Here is a 25,122-nt window from a genome sequence, read left to right on the forward strand (position 1 = left end):
CAGCAGGCTGCCACTAGCCCGGCGCCAGGTAACCTGACCTGAGGTGCATGTTTTTGGATGATGGGAGGAAGCCGGAGAACCCGGAGAGAACCCACGCAAGCACAGGGAGAACATGCAAACTCCGCACAGAAAGGCCCAGGACCGGATTTGAACCCGGAACCTTTTTTGCTGTGAGGTGACAGTGCTAACCACTGCACCACCGTGCTGTACAAAGTATGCAATACTTCTTTTAAAGTATATATTTTATCTTTAAAATATATTTTTCTTTTTCACTATTGTTGCATTTTTTTTTACAAAAAAATGATCAAATTCAGTTACCGTACTGTATCAGTCACAATACATCTTATAAAATAAAACTACAAAGACTTGCTTCTTAAGTAGTGTAACTTTATTGTTATTTGCATAATACATTCAGTTTGAAAACTGCATCAACTAAGTCCAAAACCTGAAGACTTAGTTCTAACAAGGAGCTAATAGCAATTTGTTTAATTGCTCCTTCAGTGACCAATTAAGGTCAGGTTATCTTAATTAAGTTATTTCAGCCAATTCTGTTGTGCTGCCTGGCATAAACAAAAGAAGATAAAAAATAATATCACTTTACAAAGGGAGGGTATAATGGCACTGCATTTCTACATCGTGAAATGTCCAAACTATATTTACAAATACACAATGACTCTTTGAATCCCACTGACCAATTGTACTGTCATCTTAGTTCAACTGAATATAAAATAACATTGCATTCAGACATTATGTCTTTGCTGATAGTCTCATAAGTGTTGTACAGTTAATCGATGGTCAAGATTACTAAGTAAGAACAACAGGATTTAGAAGTGTGGTAGTAATAATTTCCCATTCCAAATTATCAATAAAGACAACAAAACAAACCAGTATTTTAATGTTTTTTTGTTCATGCCTACAAATGGAGAATCAATATTAACTCAGGGCAATTTGATTATTTAAAGGTCTCCGATAAAGGAAGTAGGATCTGTACTGTTTTTATGGACAGAGAACAGTTAGTTTAGCACTTTTCATATAAACCCACTAGTGCACTAAAATTAGATTTTTCTGTACTGTATTCACGTGACCTTTCAGCCCTGAGGTGGTGAATCGCTTTCCTATAAAAGACACATTACTTTTTAATTGTAACAGGGTAAATCAAGTACACTCAAGCGTTATATACATGAGACTACAAGAATAATTCATTTAGTTTTGGTTCCCGGTGGTCATCTCACTGATTGATCTCAGAAGTCCTATGGCAAATCTGGTCAGTAAATACAAATTAATTGTTATTTTTAACAACCCTCAAGGCCAAATGTAGCACTGTGTATTTTAAACATCTGAAATCTTTAAATCCCAAACTGTCTTTTAAAAATTGTCTGTGCCAACAGCATGAAGTAGTTTATCTTATATTATTTAACACTTGTGTGAGATCAGTCCAGCCATTACAATGTAAACTCAGTTCAAAAACAATCGACATTTTACTGCTAACAGTTCAAATAAAGTTTATAACTATGTTTTTCAAAGCCAAAAGAAAACCTGCAACTGTAATCAGTGACGTATTAAAGGTTAAAAAACAAAACAGTGATGTCACCACTGATTACTAAACCATCTTTAGGGACACATTAAATGACTTTACATTCTTTAGAGTTTTATTTTACTGCAGAGGTCCCTCTTTCTTAATCAACAGAGGTATTTTTGAGCTGTAAAATATTTGGACAAGGAATAGACAAGGCGGCTGGACATCATAATTTGCCCTTCATTAGGAACAATGCCAGTTTATTAAAATGAAACATCAGTTTAAGCTGTAAAGGATATGTTTTCCTTACAAGGACTGATGTATGCAAGGGTCACTACACTGAATCGCTTTTAATAGGCAGGGTGTCAATATGGCCTTCGGCTTCGTTTCAGATGTTTCTCCAACTGTCAAGTTTGGTACCTGGGTCAGGACAGTTTTGAAGCATATTAAAGCCAAATGAGAAATAGTATTCTGAAGACTAAAATATTTAAATCTTATTTCATTACGCATTTTCCTTTTAATGTTGAATGGCTCTTTTACTCACGGTTGTAACTTACGAGAACAGCATCAATCTGTTCAATCAAAAAAATAAACTCACATATTCCCTCACATAGTAAGAATACCACCCCTTCCTCAAACACGATAACAGTGCAACTTCAATACTGTAATAAATAAGCTGATTTCTTATTTTCCTGATCCTCACTGCACGATTGAGGATGGATGTCTCCATATCGTCTCCAACATGCAAAACAACAACAACAACAAAAGTGCAGAGGAAACATGACGAAATGAGTGTAGGGTCGTTTTTCATTTTCACAGCTCCTTCCTAATAGATTAACACTCCACATCATAGCGGGGTTTAAATGAGTGCATACATGCATACATGTATGTTGAGTGAGCCATGGGTGAGTTGTATGTGGGAATGTATATTGTGTGTATGGAGTGACTATATGATTCAGTGAGGCCTGTGTTTTTCAAGAGGTTTAGTGTTTGTACGCGGGGCAGGTATGTGAGGGAGGTGGGGTGGGGTGGGGTGGGGTGAGGTGGGGTGGGGTGAGGTGAGGTGGGGTGAGGTGAGGTGAGGTGTGGTGGTGTGGGGTGAGGTGGGGTGAGGTGAGGTGAGGGGGAACACTGTGAAGTTGGCAGGTGAGTTGTACACTGCAGTTTAGAAGCGGATAAACGTAGCATCGATCTGGCGTACGCTGGGCAACGCCAGCATGATCTTTCGCCGGTACTGCGGATCCTTCTGTAGCGGGTTCCTCTCGAGATAAACTGTCTCCAGAGACTTGGCATTCTTCAACTCGTCGAGATCCGACCAGTTATCTATCTGATTATCGTTCATCTGAGGAGAGGTTGAAAGACAATACAGCCAATAAGAATACAGTTTTAGTCTCGGATGGATGAGTACTCTTACAAAATATAGACTTACAACCCTCAAGGCTGTTCTTTAACTATATTATAGTTAATTATACAAAATAATTAATAAATCAATCTATCATTTTGAAAATGATTAAATAGAGTTGTATGCAAAAGTTTGGGCATCACTGGGAAAAGGTTGGTGCTAAACTGGATCAGCTGGAGGGAAATTTGCTCTAAACTCTATGCTGCTGTGATTGGTTGTTTTAATGTTGGTTAACTGGTCCCTAACCTTAACATTAACCCTAACACAGCATAATAACCAATCACAATGCAGAGACTCCCTCCCGCTGATCCAATCTAGCACCAGCCCTGAGCAAAATACTTACTCATTTGACATTTCAACTGAAAAGAAGTAAATACAGAACCTGCAGCAGACAAACACTAAAATGGGTCTTTCTTAAAAATGACAATATTAACTAAAAAAGGATTGTAAAAAAAAATAAACACCAAATTTGGGCACCTTATCTGCATGTAGAATTTTCTCATATTTAGTATAATCCATTTGTTCCCTCTGTACTTGCAATGTTTCTTGCGCCAGTGGTTGCCACACAACACCAACACACCTTTACAGTTGTATCAAATATACTAGTTCTTCAACTAATTATGTATTACTTTATAACTAAATAATGTTTTAATGATGGCTGCATTTAATTTATTTTCAGGGATCAGCTGTTGTGTATGCTGTCTAACAGTTATGACTTATTAAGACCTTAAACAGAGCAGAGATAATGTTAATATTGTAAGTTATACCCAGCTTTTCCCTACTCCCTCAAGTCCAAATGTCTGCCATGAAAAGGGGCTACTTGTAAGCTTGTCTGTATTTAAGCTGCACAATAAACAACATATAATACATTAAATGACGTTCAAGTTTAACAACACAAATCATGCGTACCCAGAACTCCTGCAGCTCTGTCAGATGGCTGATGTTTTCAACTTTCTTTACTCGATTGGCTGCGATGTCCAGGGTGGTAAGTTTTTTCTGTGGAGGAAAACAAATGTTTGAATGTCCAGAACAAACTTTGTTGTTACATGTTTGCACAACAGCACAGTTGGGGATCGAGTCCTTTCAGAAGTGGCCCGCTGACTTTCTATAACTCACATTGTTTTCCAAGCCCTCTATGACCTCGATGCCATTGTGGCTCAGATAGAGCTCTCTCAGGTTGACAAGGTTCTGCAGACCCTCAATTTTAGTTATCCGATTACTCTGCAAATAAATGTACACAAAATGATTAGGCATTGTCCGAACATACACGCATTAATTCTAGTCAAGAAAACTTCCCCTCGTGATGAAGAGGATTTGTATGAAAATACCTGAATGCTTAAAACACTAAGGTTGTGTAAACCCTCCAGATTCTGAAGCGTAGTTATTTTATTGGTGCCAAGGAACAAACTTTGCAAAGATGCGAGTGCATCCAGGTTCTCAATGACCTGCGAACACAACAAAATAAAAGAAACATGTTAAATTGAAGTCATTGCTATTTCATAAATGCCATATAAATGTTGAACATACAGTATGCCAGATTTACATGAAGGTTTAACCAAACTTCTCACTGTAGCAGTGACCGTTTGTATCTCACCCTGATGCGATTGGAGCCCAGCTCCAGCATCTCCAGACCTGAGAAGTGGTCCAGGTTGGCAATGCTGCCAATTTTGTTGTGAAGCAGAAAAAGTTTCTTCAGCTGAGTCAGCTGCTCCAATCCCTCCACCTTCCTCAAAACATTGAAGGACACGTCGAGCTGCCTGCGAGTCAGTAAAATAAAAATCCCTCTTAGAATAAAATGGACTTTATATGTGGGTTATTTGATGTCAGCCATATAAAAAAAACAAAAACAAAAAACAATCAATGAGTTTTACTACCTATAAACCTATACTTACTCCAGCTCTGTGAGGTTATGCAGGTTCTCCAATTTGCGGATCTGATTGTCATACATATCTAGTTCCCGCAGTGAGCTCAAACTTTCAAGGTTTTCTATCTTTTTGATGAGGTTCTGTCGTAAGGACAGCGTCTGTGTAAAAAGAGACACAAGACAAAAAGCAATTTACAAGATGAATTAAACTGCTGAATTTGAGCATTTTAGCATCTGTCACAGGTCCTCCGCCTTTCAGACAGATATGTGGTTAAAACCAAAGTGCTGCCAAGTTTTAAAGGAATAACGGCAGACATATATACCACACTATGACCATTACTTCATTATTCATTGACAGTGACACCTAAATAATGTACGTTAATTTAAACAAAGTTACTTACTTTAGCCTTCTGTAGCACCTCCAATCCTTCAATTTTTCCAATACGACAGTGAACAAGATCAACATCCTAGAAAGAACAGACAATTTAGGATGAAATATTGTCTTGTTATTGGTTTATTCGTCTTCCTTTCTTTTTTGTCAAGTGCACCCCAGCACCTCAATGTGGACTTACATACAGTTGCAATATACAGCAACTGCACAGTAAACAAAAATATATGCCTACACCCCTAAAATGTAACAACAATTAACTTTACTTCCTAAAACACAACATTTTACACTTAACCATCCAAAAAGGAGTCATTCAAGATGAAGGGCAGTTTGGTAAAAATCTCTTCTCACCTCTTCCTCTGGGTCCAAAGTTATGGTGTCCATGTCAACAGGTGACTCCTCTTTGTCTGGAATAAATCAAATACAACTAAAATGGCCCTTGTCTCAAAGTACAGTATTAATTAAAATAACATAAAGACAAAAGGCTTTATTGCAGCCACAGTGAAGACTGACGGTTATGTAATAATGTTGTAGCACACTTTTAGGTATTCACGTCGGAGTATATCATTTTTGACATACTATATCACTCGATGCGGCTGTGTTGGACAAAATGGTTATTTACTTGTAGAAGGGGGTTGATTTGATTCCACATCGCCATTGATACTCTTCCTCTTGGTCTCATCATCACCAGACTCCTCAGACTCACCCCTTCGGTCCACTACAGTCAGCAGACAAAGAGAAGCTTCATTTCAACGTAAAGAAGCAGAGCTGCTGTGTGGTTTTTGCGTCAGTGATACATTTTGATGATGCACACGTAATATGATGCAAAGAGCAGCAGGCCCAGCTCCATCACGTCCAATGAGGAAACAGGCTGACGAGCTCAATTTGAAACATGTTTTTAGGCGGACAAGCGGCGTTATTAAAAAAAAAAATATATATATATATATATATATATATTAAAAAAAAGACTTTCAGACCAATAGACTACATAACACAACAATAAAAAAAAATGAAGGTGGATATCGACTGTCAGGATTGTGTGACTTGACGATAATTGAATAACGCCAGTTGGCGTCTTGTTGTTAGCCTGTTAGCTAGCAAACCAAGGATGAAGGTCTGGTTAGTCACGAGAAGAACGAGCCGCCGGGTGTGTTGAAAGAAGAGGCATCTTTGTCTAAATGGTTACCAGTTTAACCAGTTAATACAATCAAGGCACCGATTCGTCTTTAGATATTTAGCTACTCACCTTCCATTTCTTGAAGCTCTCCAACAGACTGGGAAGCCATGTTTCCTGTAAACACTCCTGACAACCGCTCAGCCAATCCGATGGAGGTACGTACTTCCGGGGGACACGCGGGGCGCTGCTGCTGCACAGTGAAACCTGCTGGAAACGAACAGTGTAAATAGTGTGCAGAGAATTTACTGGACAATTATTCCATAAACTGAGCAGTGATGGAAATGCGTGAGTACCGTTACTCCAAGTACTGTTATCTGTGGTAGAAAGTGAGTAACTTCATTTACTCATGGACAGTTTTTAAGTACAATTGAAGGTAGTTGTATGTTACTTGAATATTTCCATTAGAGGCTACTTTATACTGCTATTCCACCGCATTTTAGTGGGAAATATTGTACTTTCTACTCCACTACATTTATTTGACAGCTTTAAGTGGAAGATTTGACACAACTTTTTTTTTCTTACAAAAAGCAGTTTCTAGTCAGGGTCACATCTCCAAGAAATAGTGATTATTCCCTGTAAATGTCCCGTATGTTTTCATTTCAATAAATGTTCAAATGATCCTGTATAAAACGATTTAAAGTAGTTCAAAACCAGCTTCACATGCAGCAGCTACAAAAGTATATGCTGCTTACACACTGATGCTTTACTTTTATAATCTAATAATGTCAATATATCCATCATAGGGACCAGTGCTTTAATACTTAAACTATATATTGCTGCTAATACGTATGCACTTTTACTTAACTAGGATTGTTCATTCAGGACTCTTATTGTAATGTAGTATACTAGTCTTACATCGCTGTATTGATTTTTTTTTTTTTTTAAATTTCATTAAAGGATCTGAATATGTCTTCCACTACTGACTGCACTTATCATTCAAAAGTAAATGTAAGGGACTTTACAGTAGTTACATTTTTTACATCTGCTTTCCTACATTTATTTGTCGTACAGTATTTACAGAACAAACACATTGAATAGGTCCCTGTTTAATTCCTGATGCAGGTTTATACATAGTCATAGTTAACTAAGAACTGTGTAAGGAAAAGCTATAAACATTTAAGTACCCTAAAACACACGCACACACACGCACACACACGCACACACACACACACACACACACACACACACACACACACACACACACACACACACACACACACACACACACACACACACACACACTGCATACATCACTGCAAGGCAAGCCATGTTAAACTACATGAAGCATAAAACAGCCATAAACCCCCTCTCTCTGTGAGTTCCTCTGCACTCTCACGGCAGACTGTTTACACAATCCCTTCCCATCTGCCCTGCATACCTTCCATTTTAAAAATAAGCCTGCATAAGGACTAAGGCGCTTACTGTACTGTTACTAAAAACCTGACGTCAGTACTCAGATGATTAACATAACACGCCTTTAACACAAAAACAAATACAATAGATAGACAGATACCGACCGAGGACACAAGCTCAAAATATCTAATCATTAGAGTTGGTTCTGACATCAAACTTTTTAGTATCTCATGTAATTAAAAAAGGAACATTAGTATACTGGACCAATTATTTGGGATAAGCACACTGGGATACAGTGCTGAACAAAATGTTCCTCATTATCAGACTGACAAATACAACAGACTGTCTCAGCCAGGATGACAGCAGCATAAAGTTTGACTGCAGCATCTTGCTTAACTGGGACACTAGCTAAATATTTTTGGACGCAAAACAGAATCATTGACAGGCTAAAGAGCATTTTACTTATTAACTCTTCTAAATGACTAACAACAAAAAATAAAATGTTGTCTTGACCAGATGTTACACAGGCACTGCCAAAAATATAATCCCCAGTAAATATACAATGACTACTGTGATGCCGAATTAAAAAATTAATGCTATAAAGAATAATCAGATAATTGTACAGAAACCTCACACAAACCTGAAGTTCTTTATTCATAGAAATTACTCCTGAATAAAATCAGATTCCTTCTAAATACCATGGCCAGACTTTACAACCAATTCTATGTATGTATGTCTTTTTATAATTCTGTCAGAGGAGAGATGTTTTCAAGAGAGTTTACCTCACCAAAAAAATAAATCTGTATTTGTCATCACTAAGAGGACGGGAACAAGAGGTGTTTTCTTTAGTCTCAACACAGATGACTTTTGGTCAGTGACCGTGGCAACGTATGCTTTAAACGCGACCTGCTGACTTTCTGGATTGATTCAGATAAGCCTATCAGTTTCTCCTCTTCTCCTGACGGCATTTCTCAGAGACATCAGTAACCAAAGTAAAAGTAAAAAACACAGGCTCTGTACATTTATCAAATTTATCCACACTGAACTCCATAGTTACAGAGTGTAGTAACACTTTGAAAAGATACTTTTTTTTCCACATTAAAATTGCATCTCTATATAACGAGTTTGATTGTGTTCCCCTTCACAATGCCTCTGATGACCCCTGACCTCGTCTCCAAGCAGCCACCGGCAGTGTTATAACAAGACTGGCTGCATAATTAGAAAAAAAGGAGAAGATGAATACTAACAGGCTGCTTTTCCCAGTGTCTGAGTTAGAGTCATCCCTAAAAGGTCCTGTGACATTACACATAATATAAAGGCTTTCTACACAGAAACACAACCAACAGTGGAGGCACTCAGATTCAAACACCAATATAACTATCAAATTAGTGATACTGGCTCCTACCACTATACACCAGGGCTATGCCACAAACATTCACTTGGACTCAAGAATAAACTAATTCGATTTTGGTGGCCAAAGGTCAAAAGTCACTGTGACTTCACAAAACATGTGTGTGGTCATAACATTTTTGCGTTATCTATGACAAAATTTCACACGAATGTGTAATACGACAAATTTAGGAAGTAATCTCATCCATTATACAGTATATCCAAAATGTCAAAGGTCAACTTCATAGTGACATCATAATGTTCTGCAAAAATAGTTTTCTGGGCATTATTCAACGACATGACTCAGGAACAGAAGTGGAGATTGTGACCATATTTAATATGACTGATGTCTTTTGGTATCCACCTTTAAACCGTGGTAATTGTGTGGAGCTTCTGCGATGTGAGGTTGAAGATGGTTGTGAAGTATACAGGGTTTGATATTTGTTGCTTCTTTGCACCAACTTTAATTTTACAACCATTGTCTTCTGTCAATCAACTTCATTGTCCAATCATGTGAACACACACAGAATTCCTGCAAAGTCTTCAGCATCTGGACAAATATTGGTGTTAGCTTTAACTTCACTGGTAGTTGTAATTTTGTATTTTATTTTCCAATAAAGTCATCTGTGGTGGTAGAACTATTGTCGTTTAGGTGGAACTCGCCTATTTTTAACTAAACTAACGATACTTGTCAGATAAATGTAGTCGAGTGACGCAAGTACAAAGTCACATGAAATTTGTATTTATAATAATTAATCAAGTGTAAATCCATTCTTTAGCCTGATTTGGTAATACCATGTAAGCCCGTGTTACCATGGCATAGCTTAACATGGGCTTTTGCCCTTACCTGTTGCCATGGCAATTGGTTATTGTTGCCATGGTTACACACAGATTGTTGCATGAACTGTTGCATTTAACACCCGTTAGGGGTTAAGGAAGCCAGTTAAGTTCGCGGTCTCTGGTTGTCACCTGTAATTTTAGGACTTTGAGAATCAGAAAAAAAAACTTTTGTCCAAGATTTGTGAGTCTATGGTGTGAGTACAGAATTCCCAGCTCACGTGCCAGCTGCATGAGCCAATCAGAGGCGACACGGATGTCCATTTAAAGACATCTTCAACCGACTCGTGCAGAATCGCAGATTCACGAACGAGTGCCGTGTTGTTGTTGTTGTTGTTCCCGACCGTCGAGACGTGTTTGTGAACTGGCTGATGTAGGGGGCACATTACTCGTGCACTGGTGACGCTTTAAATGGCTTAAAACAATCCTGGCTTTTTATAACTCTGGAGAGTTTTGTCCTTCCTGGCGCTTGAACTCCGGCTGAATTTGAAAGAGAAAACAAGCAGCGCTGGAAATGCATTTTCTTGGCATTCTTGTGTTGACGCTGTGCCACCTGTCACGAGGTTTTCCTGTTCCAGTAGGTAAGAAGCCCTGTCTCTCCATTCAATTAGTTTTTGGGACTACTAACAGATTTCACCGAGAAAACTGGTTTGCCTACGTGAGCCATTGAGTTTGGTGACTGTTGTTTATACACTCAAATCACGTGTCAGGTATTCATACTTTCAATTACTGTACTTTTACAATAGTTTATTGTAGGGCTGATTTACAAAAGTATCATAAAGTGAAATAAATTCAGTCTTTATAGTTTCGTTTTTGTCGACACTGTCAGAGACCTTAGTTAAACTTATTTATGAGGGATAGGGCCATGATGGTGGTGGTGGTGGTGCTGTTGCACTGGACTGCATAAAGTTAAAAGTTTAGAGCGCATATCAACCCCTTTATTTGTGGATGATGTGTAAATAAACCAGTAATCTGGTCCAATAAGCACCAGATTACTGTAAACACTCAGGACAACACAATCTGTTTGGACAGTTTCAACAAAAACTGGAAAAATAAGAGATTTATTGTAGGTCCATTATTGCACTAATTAATTTGACGGATGCATTGCCCAAGTTTCTTTATAGTTTAAGAATCAAAATTGCAAATACATTTAAAGCATCTGTACTCGGCACCAAACAAGAGTATAATGATTTATGTGAAAATGTTTATACTTTAATGCATTTGGTTTTACATTTGTTTATGTTCCCTAAAGTATAACCTAAGTGCAGGACAACAATTAAATGAGTAAGTAATTATTGTCACCTATTTTTCCTCTCCTACAACACTGTGTAAGTTATCCCCCAGGTAGTTGGATCTGTAATATATTTTTTGTGTCCCATTAGATACCATTATAGTTCAGATCCAGCAGTGGGGAGTGGCGGGAGCTCAGCAGGTCATGAAGCAGGTTCTTCTCAATGGAGTCTGTCTCACCAGCACAAACCAGGATGTCACTAATATAGTCCAAACCATGTCAGCTGATGCATTCCTTCCAGCTCTTATTAGTACCAGCCAGACTTCAGCACTGAGTAAGGAAATCTTCTTGTACTATTAGTGAATGATGTGAAAATTGTGTGCCATCACACCTCAGATCTAATTTCATGGTCAGTCAAATCTTATGTTGGTTAATTTCCTTCATCATACTCCCTAGAAAACCACGTCATCCTTCGTTCTCAAGAGTGCATACTGGAGGGGTCTCAGCTGCACTGGACCGATCGTGTGTTTTATGATGGCCAGGTCTATCTGACTCTGGACCACAATGACACATGGACAGCCCATGAGCCGCAAGCACTGGCCCTCAAAGTGTTGTGGGACCAAGAAGAGCACCACGCCAGGACTGAGAGGATCCGCCTGCAGGAGGGATGCATCAAGCTGATGAGCAAAATTAGGCTTTCTGAGGAACGGTCAGGTATATTTTCTATCGAGCTCTCGGAGAATCAAATTCTATACCAGGAATCAAATCAGTTTATGTCATTCAGAAAGTACTCTAGTTTAAAGATATTCAGTTCTCAGTGCAACTGCTGCTATTTACAGTCAAATGCCCAGACTAGTTACACTTTTTCTAATGAGGCTTAAGATGGTGTATTGGTGCAAACATCATCCATAACAATAATATACAGTAATTTCCCCACTAATGGCAGCTGTCTGGCAGTTCTTTTACTTATTTAAAACAAAAAACAAAAATTATGCTGCAGGAGTCTGTGTATTGAGGAATCATCTGATGGCATTTGACTGTATGTCTTTTGAAACAATATGCCCTAAAACAAATATAAAGACTCACGAGTTTGTCCCATGTGACTGCAAGAGTGCACCCCCACATCCAGTGCACTGACATGCTTTGTTGATATCCAGTCAGGTTACAGATCTGGAATGTTTTCTTAGTTCCAGGACTTGCTGTGCCTCAGTTTCTGATCCTAGTCTTGGTGCTCCTGGCGTTTACTGGAATAATAATCGTCAGCCTCCTCCTCTCCAAAAACCAAGGTGAGTAAAGAAGATTTTTTCTTTCCATTTGGATATTGATAACTGAAGTTGTACAACCTTTAATCACACCTCAAAAGCAGCCTTAATAATACAGTATAAAATTTTTTTTTTCTACAAATTGAATAGTGTTGTGTTGCATATTCTCAGTTAACCGAAGCAACTATTGATCTTTACCTCTGCTTTAATCAAGTACCTCAGTTACCCTCACAGAATGCTGCACAACTTGGCTTTATTTTAAAACGTGTCCTGTCATATGATTTTGGTATGATCTCTACCTCAAGGAAATATAAAGCATGGTCATGTGTTTTGTCCTTCTCACACTCCCTGTCTAGGTTTGAGGCACCCTGGAGGTAAGAAAACAACCAGCCCTCTGTTTTCACTTAAGTGTCTCTACAGTTCTCAGCTAACACCCTTAGGATAATATTGATAGACAGTTAAACATTAAATGAACTCAGAATCATATGCCCTCTGTGTGGGCATGCCTTTTCATTTGTCAGGTTGTTTATGGGCCAGTCATGTGGGTTTGTCCATCCTGATCTACCAAGTGATATTGTACAATATGACTTCACTTTTATTATGACCCACTATGACTGCAGTTGCTAGGTCAGCAAATTATACATGGATAAAACTTTAAAAAAAAAAAAAAAATACAATCAGTACAGTTTTATGAAACATGGCATCCAAATAGTCTTAAACTCAAATGTTTGTGCTGCTCAATTATGCAGATTTTTTTGTTTTTGTTTGCCTTATTCAGTAATGTATAAGACAAAGACACTAATCTGTGTTCTTCAATATCCTTGTAGGTGTTATTGGCTCGATTGTACATTACCCCAAGGACATGACTGACATGGCTCCTGAGATGAAAGGCTCTGGTTACCATACCTTGTGATTAAAAGCACCATGTGAATATCAGACTTGTGCTTGAGCCTATTTTAACTGTTAAATGTCCACTCATAGATGTAACCCTTTCCTACTCTGTATGGACGGCGTAGCTCCATGAATGTAACCAAACCTTTGCTATAGCACCAACAGCCCACTGTAATGACCCAATCAACATACCTGTGGTCTGAATTTAAGGCCATATTATTTTATGCACTTTAACATGCATGTATCACACTTTACACTGGTGCAAGTTATTCTTAATATCTTAAACCAAGTAGGTGGTTTAATTTGTGGACTAAGTGATTCAAATGAGCAGTTTGGTGGAAGTACACAGGGAAAATGTTTTGTTTCAAGCAAGTTATAACAATGTCACAAACTATCTTGTATTGTGTAGATAAATCCCTGCGGAAATTGTACATTTTGTTTTGCCACTGACAAACCAATCACAGTGAAACTCTCGCGGAACACTGGATCTTCATAATACTAAATTCTTCCAGTTCCTAAAAGTCTAACCTGCAGTCTTGTTTTTGGTCTGAAAAACCTTTCTTAAAGTGAAATATTTATTTGTGATGTACATTCTTGTGAGTGTATGGCATGTACATTTTTCATTTAGTGTCAGGTTACTTTTATCAGGTATATCAGGACAACACAGTCGAGGAAAAATCTACAATTAAAATGTTTCCTTCTCCAGTTGTTTTGCTGGAAAGGATGATTTTTGCTCTGAATGGACATCTTCCCACACAGTTAATTAAAAGGTAATGCTTATGTTGTGAAACAAAGTAATTTATGCCAATAAACAGCTTTTAATCTAAAATAAAGTACTTAATGCAAACTTGCACTGTTATTTATCTTATAGCATATACTATTCTGCCTAATAAAGAGTGGGAAATTTGCAAGTCTTTTTTAATTTAATGAATCTTATTGTTTTCTTTGAGCTGCTGAGCAGCCCTGTGCAGAGCCAGTTTTCCATTTGTCCTTTTATGGTTCTTCCAAGGTAATTATGCCAGATGAATTTTACAATGTAAAGAGGGATGTCAACAATGAAGTGCTCATTTAAAAATAATTAATTCTGCTTAATTTCCAAAGTTAGACTTCAATTTTTCACATTTATAGATCTGTAATTCCCACTCAAAACTTATGTTGCACTCATTTATTTTATTTTGGAGGAACAATGCTTCTTGGTTTCTGCTAAGTGATTTGTTTATTCACACCTTTGGTGGAATTTAGTATTAACATACACCATTCATGTTATACATGAGAGATTTGTACCTAATCAATCATTATATTATTGTTTCCCATCACATCAATACAGACTTAATCAAAAGAACAGAGACTATTTCATTTTACTCTATGATGGAAAACATTTCAAAGTAAGGCAACCTCCACCATGTCTTTCTTCTTAAAAATCTACAAATTGACAGTTTCTATTATTTATTGTTAACTAACTCGCAGACCTTTTGCCTGTGGGCAATAGATGGCGATAGATTTTAGGTGAGGAGGCTTGTTTTCTGACGTAATGCTGCCAGGAAGTGAGGATCCACCAATTGCATTACAGCCTTCGTAAACGTTACCATAGCAAAAACCAGCCGCTACGGCACCTCCTTAAACGGACCAATCACAGGAGCGCTATGTGGCTTTTAAATCGTGTGGCGTCATTTCCACGAAATTCAAAATTTCACAAGAGGGACGGGAAAGAAAGGCGAGTGCTGCTCCCCTGTGCGCCACGTTTTCTTGAAGCGGTGAGATTATTGTGTTAATTTTGAAACTGAAAGAACTGCCACTTCAGAATGAATTACTCAGTAGGATTTTCCTTTTCGACACAACAGTAATGCAAACTTAATCCTGTGAGGTGGTAATGTTAACTTCTGATCGTTTGCTGCAGGGCAATGCTAAAGATTCTTCGCCTGTTTAGCTAAATTGGATTTACGGGGTTCTTTAAAACAAACCATATTTACGTAGCCGGGTTAGTGCAAAAAAATGTTTTTGACTTACGTTAAACAAATGTTTGTTTTTAACCTATTTTTTTACGGGACGTAACTTTCAGTGCTAACACGAACCGTTATGGTCACAGCGTTAGCGTGAGTCGTCTACCGATCAAGCTCAAAGCCAATATTAGTCAATTAATGCTGCACGTGCTATCGATTCTTATTTTTCTATTTGCCCTGATGCCCAGGTCTGTGAAAAACGTGGATAAGATGGCGCACTTTGGGTTTGAGAACGACATCCACAGTATCTTGAAGCTGGACATGCCCATCACTAACGCTCCCATGGCGAGGTGGCAGAGAAAGGCCAACTCGTCCACCACATCCGGTTTGTCGCCTGGAAAACCTGCCAATGTGTCACTTAGTTCATCAAAAACGCCGAGCAAAACACCAGGTAAAGTGTGTCCATATGTGTTCATGCAGCCTTGCTGAACAGAGCTGTGGGGCTATCTCTGCAAATGATAACCACTGGGTTATTTCCTTTTATATTATAGGCAAACGTAAAAAACAAACGCCCTCTAAGATGGGGGGTGACCGCTTCATTCCCACCAGAAACAGCAAACAAATGGATGTTGCAAGTTTCCTGCTTACAAAGGAGAACGATCCAGTGGACGCAAACAATACAACAAGCACATCAGTAAGTTATTTAATACATTTCCTTATGATCCCGTTTGTAAAGTAAGGATTTTATTGATCATGCCCACCTGTATTTCAAGGAAAGCCAGAAAGCCTGGTCTATGTCACTGAATGGATACAACATCGAAGATGCAAAGATCCTCCACCTTGGAGGAAAACCACTGAATGCACCAGAAGGTAAGAATATTTGCATCCCAGCATGGTGTTGTGAAGAATGTAAGGATTTTTTTTTTAAATTTTTTTTTATCAATGCTATCACTTTTTGTCTGTTCACAGGCTATCAAAACAACTTGAAAGTCCTCTACAGTCAGGTCACAACCCCTGCATCTGTCAAAAAGACCAGATACATATCTTCCACTCCTGACAGAATCTTGGATGCTCCTGATCTTCGAAATGATTTCTGTAAGTTTGACTTTCCTCATCTTGGAGTCACTGCAATCCACTGAGAATGGAAATTAACAATACCTTAGTATTCTAAATATAAACCTTTTATTCATAAAAATTGGAACTGTACCAACAACCATCTTGGTCTTCTTTATAAGGAAAGTATTCTTTTATAACCAGCAAATATTCATTTGGTCCCTTTTTTTCTTTCCCTCAGATTTGAATCTGCTTGACTGGAGCAGTCGAAATGTTCTTGCTGTGGCTCTTCACAACAGTGTTTACCTGTGGGACGCCAGTCAAGGAGACATCATTCTCCTCATGAAGTTGGAGCGTGAGGAAGACTACATCTGCTCACTGTCCTGGACCAAAGAGGGAAACTACCTCGCTATCGGCACCAGTGACTGTAAAGTTCAGGTCAGTGTAGTGATAAATGTGCCACCTTCATTCTTAAAGACATGGGCCACTCAAAATTTGTATATTTAATCATACATTTTTGTTTCCATAGCTGTGGGATGTTGAAAATCAGAAGCGCTTGCGCAGCATGGCCAGCCACACAGCAAGAGTTGGTAGTCTGAGCTGGAATGACCATGTTCTTTCCAGGTACAGTTGCTTTATCTCTGATGCAAAAGAAAATAACCACCAATGCCTCTTTTTGTTTCCAATGGAATCAGATATATTGTTTTTACTCTCCTTTCCATTCCGCAGTGGCTCTAGATCGGGACACATCCACCACCATGACGTGAGGGTAGCAGACCATCACATCTTCACACTTGCTGCTCACTCACAGGAGGTGTGTGGCCTCAAGTGGTCACCTGATGGGCGTTACCTGGCCAGTGGCGGCAACGACAACTTGGTTTGTGTATGGCCCCGTGTGCAGGAGGGCAGCGCTAGCAACGACAGCCAGTTCGTCCGCTGCTGGAGCGAACATCAGGGCGCCATCAAGGTGAAATGCTTTATACAGCAAAAAAAAATCCAAAGCTGGATTTTCTTTTCTTTTTTTTGGCTCATTATGTAAATTAAATACATTTTAAAGCTGTAAGGCTAAAGTCTAAATACACTTATTTATTGATCGCCTTACATAGACTGCAGTTTTTGTATGACTCACTTTTTGTATGCGTTTCCATTGTTTTAGGCTTTGGCCTGGTGCCCCTGGCAGTCAAATATCCTTGCATCTGGAGGTGGCACAAGTGATCGTCACATCCGCATCTGGAATGTAAACAGTGGCTCCTGTATTAGTTCAGTTGACACTCAGTCCCAGGTAACTGCAGACCGCTATGTCCTTGTGTTCCAATGGCTTTTCTCAGTAAAATATTTCTAAGTGTTTTTAACATGCTCTCGCCAACGACTTTTCAGATCTCATCACTGGTGTTTGCACCCAACTACAAGGAGCTGGTGTCTGCTCATGGATATGCCCACAACAATGTTGTTATCTGGAAGTACCCCTCTCTCACCAGAGTCGCAGAGCTCACTGGTAAGTAACCATTTTAACTGGATCACCTCTGTACTTTCAAGAATCATGAGTGAACTGGAAACTGCCATTCTTGGTCTTTTTTTGTTGGTATAAACATTTATTTGTATTTTAGGTCACGAGGACAGAGTTCTCAGTTTGACTCTGAGCCCGGACTGCTCGACCATTGCAACTGTTGCTGGTGATGAGACTATTCGTCTGTGGAAGAGCTTTGAAGTGGATCCTGTTAAGAAGAAGGCTAAAGACAAGATTGTAAAATCAACTAGTGGTGTCATTCATCAGTCAATCAGATAATTCTCTTAGTCTTGACTGCCGAGTTTTTTTTGTTTTTGTTTCTTTGGTCTATGCTGAATGAGCTCCGTACAAATGTTTTATTTACTCTACAATAAAGGTTACCACCCAGTTCTTGTGTTGCACTGCTCCTGTTAGTGGTGTAATGGGTCGTTAGTCTCAGTTGTTTATACAGGTTTGCTAATGTGTTCAGGTAAAATTATTGACTACCTTTAGAGCAGTGGTTTTTAAAATGTATTTATAACCTACTGTTAGTTTTTATTGTTATCAGGATGCATTGTGTAAATTGAACTGGGTTATAAATAAATGATTTGTTTACCCCATCCTGAAATTAAATTCCATGTATTGGAAGTCATGCGGCTGTATCAGATTTGACATTAGTTGAAATGACTAGAAAAGGCAAAGGTGTTTTAAATTAAATCTGTGAAACAGGAAAATTTCTTTCTACAATGGCTGTGCCCTTTTTGGATGTTATCGATGATAAAGCGTTCCTTCTGGCAAGATTTAGAATTTTCCCACTAACTACCTGTGTTTGTGAAACGGTTTCCTGCTGTAAATTAAGTCCGTTCACTTGATTAAACAATGAAAACAAAGTCCCTTACAATCATATCCCTCTCTCCTGGGATATTGCACTTAATGTAACTTTGGTCTTTTTGTGTCCCTTTTCTGTTGCATTAAGGGTGCATTAGACAAAATCACAATAGTTGGAGATTAAATATCTTTTAATTAAAAGGTTTATCTTCTGAGTAGCTTAAATACTAACAAGCTAAGTGTTTTTTATGTCAAAGTTTTAAAAAGCAATGAGTAAGAGCAAACAAGGTTTATCAATAAATATATTCATACTTCTCTGGTGATACTCAAACATCAACCTGCCAGAATTTCACTTAAAGTCTGATGTATATTCCAATAACTTCACGCACAGTGTCCACCAAACAGTCACAAAACTCAATGGATTAATATGGATGAATATTAATAACAGTATATTTCTCAACCTAACAATGCTAAAATGCATCAAAACTGTAATATACAGTGTAACATTCTTTTCCACAAAATGTTAAAAATGGAAAATTTGAAGTGTGGAATGTTTCTCTCAGTGCACATCATAGCTGCTTTCCACAATTACAGAGATCTTTCTCTAAATTTTATTTCAAAAGATAAATTAAAAACAGGAAAAAAAAACCTAAATTTGTGACATTTATAATGAAAATCTAGTTTTGGCATAAACTTTATAGCAGTTATTTACATGTGCTAATCTTCAGTGGAAACTGCAACACCCCCAATTAAGAAAGGCCATGCTAGCTAAACAGTTGAAGAATACTATCAGTGACCAAATGAGCACCAATCTCAATACAGCGTTCATCACAGTTAATAGTTTTGCAACAACTTACTAACACAATGTGACATGTAGGGATCACAGTTAAAACTAAATACGTCATTCATATCCCCAGAAGTGTGCATATATTTTCACAAAAGACTAGACTTGCATACAAATTCTGTTATTTAGAAGTAATGTATTGAAACCTGTGGCACTCCAATATGCTACTAGATGATGAATGACATATCCCAGGTGGTAATTTGAACTGATATTCAATGCTTCCTTCTCATTTCCACAGTCACAAAGTTAAATTTCCTTCACTTTGCCCATTAGGATTTTGCCGTTAGTGTGGTGGTGAGCATTCCCATTCTCAAGGTGTTTACCATTGGCCACCACCGCGATCGGTTCAGTGGTCGAGCCCTTCTGGTTGGGCTTGTCGTCTATGACAGGAAGTCGTTTGCCCTTCATGTAGGCCTGCACCCAAAAGTTGGAGAAAAGGAGGAAGAAGAAGACGCCATGCATCCAGATCAAATGGATCCACAGGGGGACCTGATAGTCACACTTTTCCATGAAGTAGTACTGGCTGATGTGAATGGAGATCAGAACAAACTGCGTCTGTAAATCAAGAGGAAAAGCCCAGATGGTTTTTAAACAGCTAGAACCAACCCAGAACCAAAGTCAAATCAGATGCGCAATTCTTTTCAATATAAATAAAATGTTGTAAAAAGGGAACATACAAGCTGGATTGCAGTCATGTACTTCTTCCACCACAGATATTTCTGGAAGCGAGGCCCTGCAGCAGAGAGTCCGTAGTAGAAGTACATGATCACATGTACTATTGAATTCACCATGGCATGGAAGGAGCCCATTCCTCCAGCTTCAGAGGACAAAAACAAACAGGAGATAATGTATTTCATTAGATATCCATATGTACCTGCACCATTGTCGTAGTACTGGTATCTGCCAAAGGTTACACTAATTTACTGGACTTTAAGACAAAAATAATTTGTTTATGTGTGAAGTCTGTATATTTGCTGAGTGAAGCTGACCGGGTGTCATGCTGACGCCCCACCACCACGACCACGGCATGAAGGAGTGATGGAAGACGTGGAGAAATGTGATCTGACTTTGCTTTTTTCTCAGCACAAAGAATGCCTGAAATAAATATGGAAGAGCCACAGTTAACATTTACATGATATACTGTAAGCATATAAGCAATTACAAAAAAAAAAAAAAAAACTGAATAGGTCAAAGGTCAAAACAATATTTGAGGAAAGATGTTCTTACTGTGTCAAGGAGTTCAATGTATTTTGAGATATAAAACAACCAAGCAGCTTGAACCATCTGTGGGGAGGAAAAAGGGGCTATCATGCCAAATGTCAAATGTCATCAAGGGACACAAATGTTTATTTTTCTAACAGATCCGACATAAAAGTTTTCTTTTTTAAGTTACAACAGGTTGAATGAAGTGAATCAGACAATAAGAGCTCCTCTGGCTTACCCTGACAGCCTGCGGGCTGTTGGAGGTGTCGATGAGGTCACATCTCCACGTGTAGGTGGTGGCCCATCCTGACATCATGAACTTGGTGTCAGAAACATATCAGCAGCTGTTATCATTGATGCCACTTAAACACTTTGGGTAAAAAGACTTATGAGTCAACAAACAGCTCTCATTTCTCTTACCTCATACACTACATAGGCATTCAGTAACACCATGCTGAGGTTGTAGATAATCATGGTTGTGTTGAGGTGGAAAGGTTTGCGGTTCGCCATCAGGCGAGGTCCAACGTACACTGAGAGGAAGATGTAGGCCAGCAGGATGGCGTGCATAGGTACGGGGCTCTGCATCAGAGGGTAGTCTCTGACTCTGGGATCTTGAAAACACACACACATACACGCACTCATAACTGTCTCAGCATATCAGTAATGGTCACACACAGGGATATCTGAGTGGATCAACTGTCATTGCAGTTTATATAAATTTCTGGGGGGGGGGGGTGAACTTTTTCACAAGTTTGATGCCATTCTTTTAGACGATATATTGTGAATACAAATAAAACATTCATATTTTTAACAAAGCATGGGGGTAACTGCTTACCTATTCTGGATATAAAATAATTGTGGAAATTTACAACGTTCAATGCAGCTTCTTGCAGCATGGTGACAGCTTGCTTTTTGTTCTATCAAACCCCTGGAAAAATATGAAAAGAGAGTCAGAAGGCAGGAGATGAAGCAGAGCTGAAAGTGAGGTCAGCTGGGCAGGTGAGCAGCAGTTCAACCTATCCACCCACCTTCCCACTGACTGAACAAACAGGAGACAGCTGCAAGGCTCATCAAACACCCAGAGTGCCCCTGGCTACAACCTCTCAAACAAATATACAAGGAGAACATGTATAAGGTGCTCCTTTCACAGCCTGAATAATGTCTCATTGTCAAAAAAAGAGAAATCTGTGAATGGTTCATGAAGGATTGTGAAACATCTGAATTCTTATGTCAGTCTAAAAACAATGAAATACTCATGGTGACTAACAAAGCAAGTCAAACAGGTGAGGCAAAGAACTTTGCCCATATTGCCGGCATAACCAACCAACTGAGCCACACAGATACGAGCCGATCATGAAATTCCAGTTTGTAAACCTAAAGAACAAGCAAAAGATTTTTTATATTTTGTCCTAATCTACATTATTTTAACACTTAACTATCCACCAAAACATACCGGTCTAACCAAAGTGCATTGAAATTGATAGACATTCTCACATTTAAAACACAGAACAGCAGCATAGATACCGATAAAACATGAGTTTAGTTCCTGCATTAGTAAGAAATGACTCACCCGCTGAGCACAAGTCCCCAGCACTCCTGTTTGTGAAGAAAACAGATGCACAGCCAGAGCACTCAATCTGGAGGATCCAACAGATCAGCAAGTGAGGGTGATCAGGTGAGAACCAGAGACATGTAGAGCTATCCTGTGAGTGGTAACTTCCAGCTGTCCTAAAACGTGTAATATTTTCACTAATAAACCCAACAGGGCCTGAAAGCCTTGCAGTGGAGCATTTGGGATAGACTGAGAGAAAAAGCAAGAGAGAGAGCGCTGAGTAAAAGGTACAGGTTAGCTGTGATAACTGAGGGACTGGGCTCATTCAACTCAATTTAAACTGCAGGGCACTACTACAGACCTTTCTAGTTTCAGGACCACACCCTGTTTCAGTGTGAAGCTCCACCTTCCTGTCCTCATGGAGCCTGTTTGTTATTGGACTAACTCATTAAGGGGATGGGTTCAGAGAGTTGCAGGCTCTAGATAAAGAAACTAAGACCCAGAGGTGAGTGGTCCTGCTGTCAGGTAATAATAATAATAATAATTTAAAAAAAAAACTATATAGAAGGTGAAACCAATAGAAAACCAAAAAAACCCAGGGATTTCCACAGTCTGAATTATATGTGACCTGAGTAAAAGTCAGTTCCTGACATGATTTAGGTTAAAGGTGATACGATACATTCACAAACATAACGTCACATTTGCCCATCCCTTTCTACGTTGTGGCTCATTGGCTGAGTCTCAGTCCAACCCTCCCAGCTATTTGACGAGCTCCCCTGTACCTCTGGTTTTACCTGTTCCCCAAGCATCAGCGATGATGGAGGTGAGGCCTGAATGGAGTTTGAGATTCCCTCCTCAGCACACATGCCTGACTAAACGGTTGGAATGAAAGGCATCTGTGCACAAGAGAGAGGGCGAGACAGAGAGGGCAAGACAGAGGGCGAGACAGAGAGGGCGAGACAGAAAGGGCGAGAGGTAGGATTCAATGCTCTCTGATTACAGACTGTTTGACAGTTGAGCACATGGTGCCTCTGTTATGAAATGCGAGACGTAAGATCCTTAAATTTTATATTATTGTGAAAGGTTCATGGCATTGTGAACTTGCAAATTAATTCAGTTTTAGGCCCCACTGTGCTTTTAAGTTTATTTTAAGTCACAAAAAATGTCTGCTTGAGGCAGTTTGATGCTAAATAAATTCTGGTGAAAGGGATGTTTCAACTTTTTTGTAATCTTGGTGGATAAATGTTTCAAAAAAGGTTTGAGGGAGCCACTAAAACTTGACCAATGGCTCCTTAATGACTGCTTAATGGTGTAAATGTCATTCTCATTCACCTCACTCACCAAAATACCAAGTAATACGATTAACTTTATTGTCTGTCACAAAAGTAACAATTTTATTTCTTGAAAAGGCTCAACAATAAATACATAATCCACATTTAAAACACACACGTGTACAATGGGACTAAAAACTGTTGAATCTACAACTGACCCAGTGCACTGCCTTTTTTTTCAACTGTTCAAATAAATAAAATATTGATTCTTATGCTTTTCCAATCCACTGGGACTTTGTAGCGTTCACCTTTGGGCAGCAACTGGAGGACCTGCTGGAGGGCGTGAGAGTGGTCCTGCCTGGAGAGGTTTTCCTGATTACTTGCTGAAATAAAAGAAAAACTGAGCTTCTTAACATATTCAACGGTTCAATTTCACTCACAGATCTCCAAAAAGACTAAGGGGCATGTGGCTCTTCACAAAAGCTGTTTACAAAAGTGAAGCTTTTCTTCTAAAAAACTGCTGTCACTCAGGTGAAGCCAAAGGCCCTGGAATTGAAATACTGTGTTAGCTCATCCAATTACAGCTGGCAAAGTGACAAACACATTTTAGACATAAACTGAACATGAATATGAGAGCTGGTGTCTTTGTCTCTAACCACATAGTCAGCTGTTTATCGTAGGTACCATACACACTACAACATACTCCTTGTCCTCCATGGTCTTGTGATTTAAGTGCAGTTTTTCCCCAATAGCAGAATCTATCACGCAGAAACTGACACACAACAAAACAACATGACATTCAGCTCAACGGCACAGAGTATGGACAGCATCCTCGAGACATGCTGGTTGTCCTCAATTAGCCAATTGTGAAAAATTAGACGGGACAGATGCCTCGTCTGGATGTGAAACGACTGAGCTCAGCAACTGAAAATTAATGAATGAATGGACCCTCTAAACATAAATGTGCACATGCATTTCTCAGCACGGCAGTTTGGGAAATAACACTTTAGATTGCTTAACATGAGAGTCACAGGGTCACCAGAGCTCATAAATTCCCTTTTCAGTGACACTGACATTTTTGGAATCTGGTACTCTATCACCACTTGCAATGAGACAAAACTAGATTCCCTGTGTGTGGCTAATGGGCTAAGAATGGCTGAGTATTGTGTTGGGTAATACAGTCATGTCATGCAGTGTAATATGTAAAATATGTTTGAAACACATCACTTTTACTGATGCACTGGAGCTGACAGCTTAGTAGAAGGGCCATTTATTTGGTCTATACATATCATGAAGCTCATGAATATTAATACTACCTCATGAGTGTAAAAAGCAGGTATGGTTTTCTCTCTCATCCATGCGTTGAGTACCACAGGAGTAATTTTAGTGATTTTATTCACTTTATCTCATTTTTTTTTTTTATCAAGCCTCAATAAGAATCCATAAAAAAAAATGTAGACGGCATAGTCTAAATCTTAAGCTCATTTCTTCTCATTCACCTGAGTTTGGCCAAGAAGGTTCACTAAAGTTAATAATGAGAACACAACTTTATAGTGCTTTTCAAGCACTGATTTAAATAAATTCCACAAAACGTGTCAAAAGTAAACTTATTTTTCAAAATGCTGTGCAGAGTCA

At 38.8% G+C, this 25,122-nt stretch overlaps 4 protein-coding genes across 6 annotated transcripts in view; 2 read left to right on the forward strand and 2 right to left on the reverse strand.

Moving 5' to 3' along the window:
- Positions 1–370: 370 nt before the first annotated feature.
- The window catches only part of ppp1r7 (protein phosphatase 1, regulatory (inhibitor) subunit 7), a 109,919-nt gene continuing 85,167 nt past the window's right edge, over positions 371–25,122 (reverse strand). The window contains exons 2-11 of the mRNA XM_069687570.1: positions 6,417–6,483; positions 5,793–5,888; positions 5,522–5,577; positions 5,184–5,249; positions 4,811–4,941; positions 4,513–4,675; positions 4,247–4,363; positions 4,035–4,139; positions 3,828–3,914; positions 371–2,858 (exon numbers count right to left, since the gene is read on the reverse strand). Coding sequence (XP_069543671.1) covers positions 2,682–2,858; positions 3,828–3,914; positions 4,035–4,139; positions 4,247–4,363; positions 4,513–4,675; positions 4,811–4,941; positions 5,184–5,249; positions 5,522–5,577; positions 5,793–5,888; positions 6,417–6,456 — 1,038 coding nt within the window. The 5' untranslated portion in view covers positions 6,457–6,483 and the 3' untranslated portion in view covers positions 371–2,681. The remainder of the gene's footprint in view (positions 2,859–3,827; positions 3,915–4,034; positions 4,140–4,246; positions 4,364–4,512; positions 4,676–4,810; positions 4,942–5,183; positions 5,250–5,521; positions 5,578–5,792; positions 5,889–6,416; positions 6,484–25,122) is intronic.
- On the forward strand, positions 10,234–14,217 carry LOC138614264 (uncharacterized). 2 transcript variants are annotated; one of them, XM_069687577.1, is made up of 7 exons: positions 10,234–10,507; positions 11,179–11,210; positions 11,309–11,491; positions 11,614–11,871; positions 12,345–12,443; positions 12,776–12,793; positions 13,247–14,217. In XM_069687577.1, the coding sequence occupies exons 2-7, from the start codon at positions 11,207–11,209 to the stop codon at positions 13,330–13,332; spliced, it is 648 nt and encodes a 215-aa protein (XP_069543678.1). In that variant the 5' UTR covers positions 10,234–10,507; positions 11,179–11,206; the 3' UTR covers positions 13,333–14,217. The 2 variants fall into 2 exon arrangements, with proteins under 2 accessions (XP_069543678.1, XP_069543676.1); XM_069687575.1 differs by lacking the exon at positions 11,179–11,210.
- cdc20 (cell division cycle 20 homolog) lies at positions 15,022–18,409 on the forward strand. 2 transcript variants are annotated; one of them, XM_069687573.1, is made up of 11 exons: positions 15,022–15,064; positions 15,499–15,701; positions 15,802–15,944; positions 16,024–16,120; positions 16,220–16,345; positions 16,545–16,741; positions 16,833–16,927; positions 17,033–17,270; positions 17,460–17,585; positions 17,681–17,798; positions 17,911–18,409. In XM_069687573.1, exons 2-11 carry the CDS (start codon positions 15,521–15,523, stop codon positions 18,087–18,089), a joined length of 1,500 nt encoding a protein of 499 aa, XP_069543674.1. In that variant the 5' UTR covers positions 15,022–15,064; positions 15,499–15,520; the 3' UTR covers positions 18,090–18,409. The 2 variants fall into 2 exon arrangements, with proteins under 2 accessions (XP_069543674.1, XP_069543673.1); XM_069687572.1 differs by lacking the exon at positions 15,022–15,064 and adding an exon at positions 15,304–15,403.
- On the reverse strand, positions 18,826–22,495 carry elovl1a (ELOVL fatty acid elongase 1a). Its single transcript, XM_069687574.1, has 8 exons — positions 22,235–22,495; positions 21,500–21,592; positions 21,085–21,275; positions 20,903–20,983; positions 20,689–20,745; positions 20,451–20,556; positions 20,139–20,278; positions 18,826–20,016 (listed from the first exon to the last, which is right to left on the reverse strand). The coding sequence occupies exons 2-8, from the start codon at positions 21,558–21,560 to the stop codon at positions 19,708–19,710; spliced, it is 945 nt and encodes a 314-aa protein (XP_069543675.1). The 5' UTR covers positions 21,561–21,592; positions 22,235–22,495; the 3' UTR covers positions 18,826–19,707.

This window comes from Brachyistius frenatus, unplaced genomic scaffold (genome assembly GCF_029030835.1).
Source record: "Brachyistius frenatus isolate BFR_SWC_R1_liver_20210118 unplaced genomic scaffold, ASM2903083v1 Contig_475, whole genome shotgun sequence".
NCBI classification, from domain to species: Eukaryota; Metazoa; Chordata; class Actinopteri; family Embiotocidae; genus Brachyistius; species Brachyistius frenatus.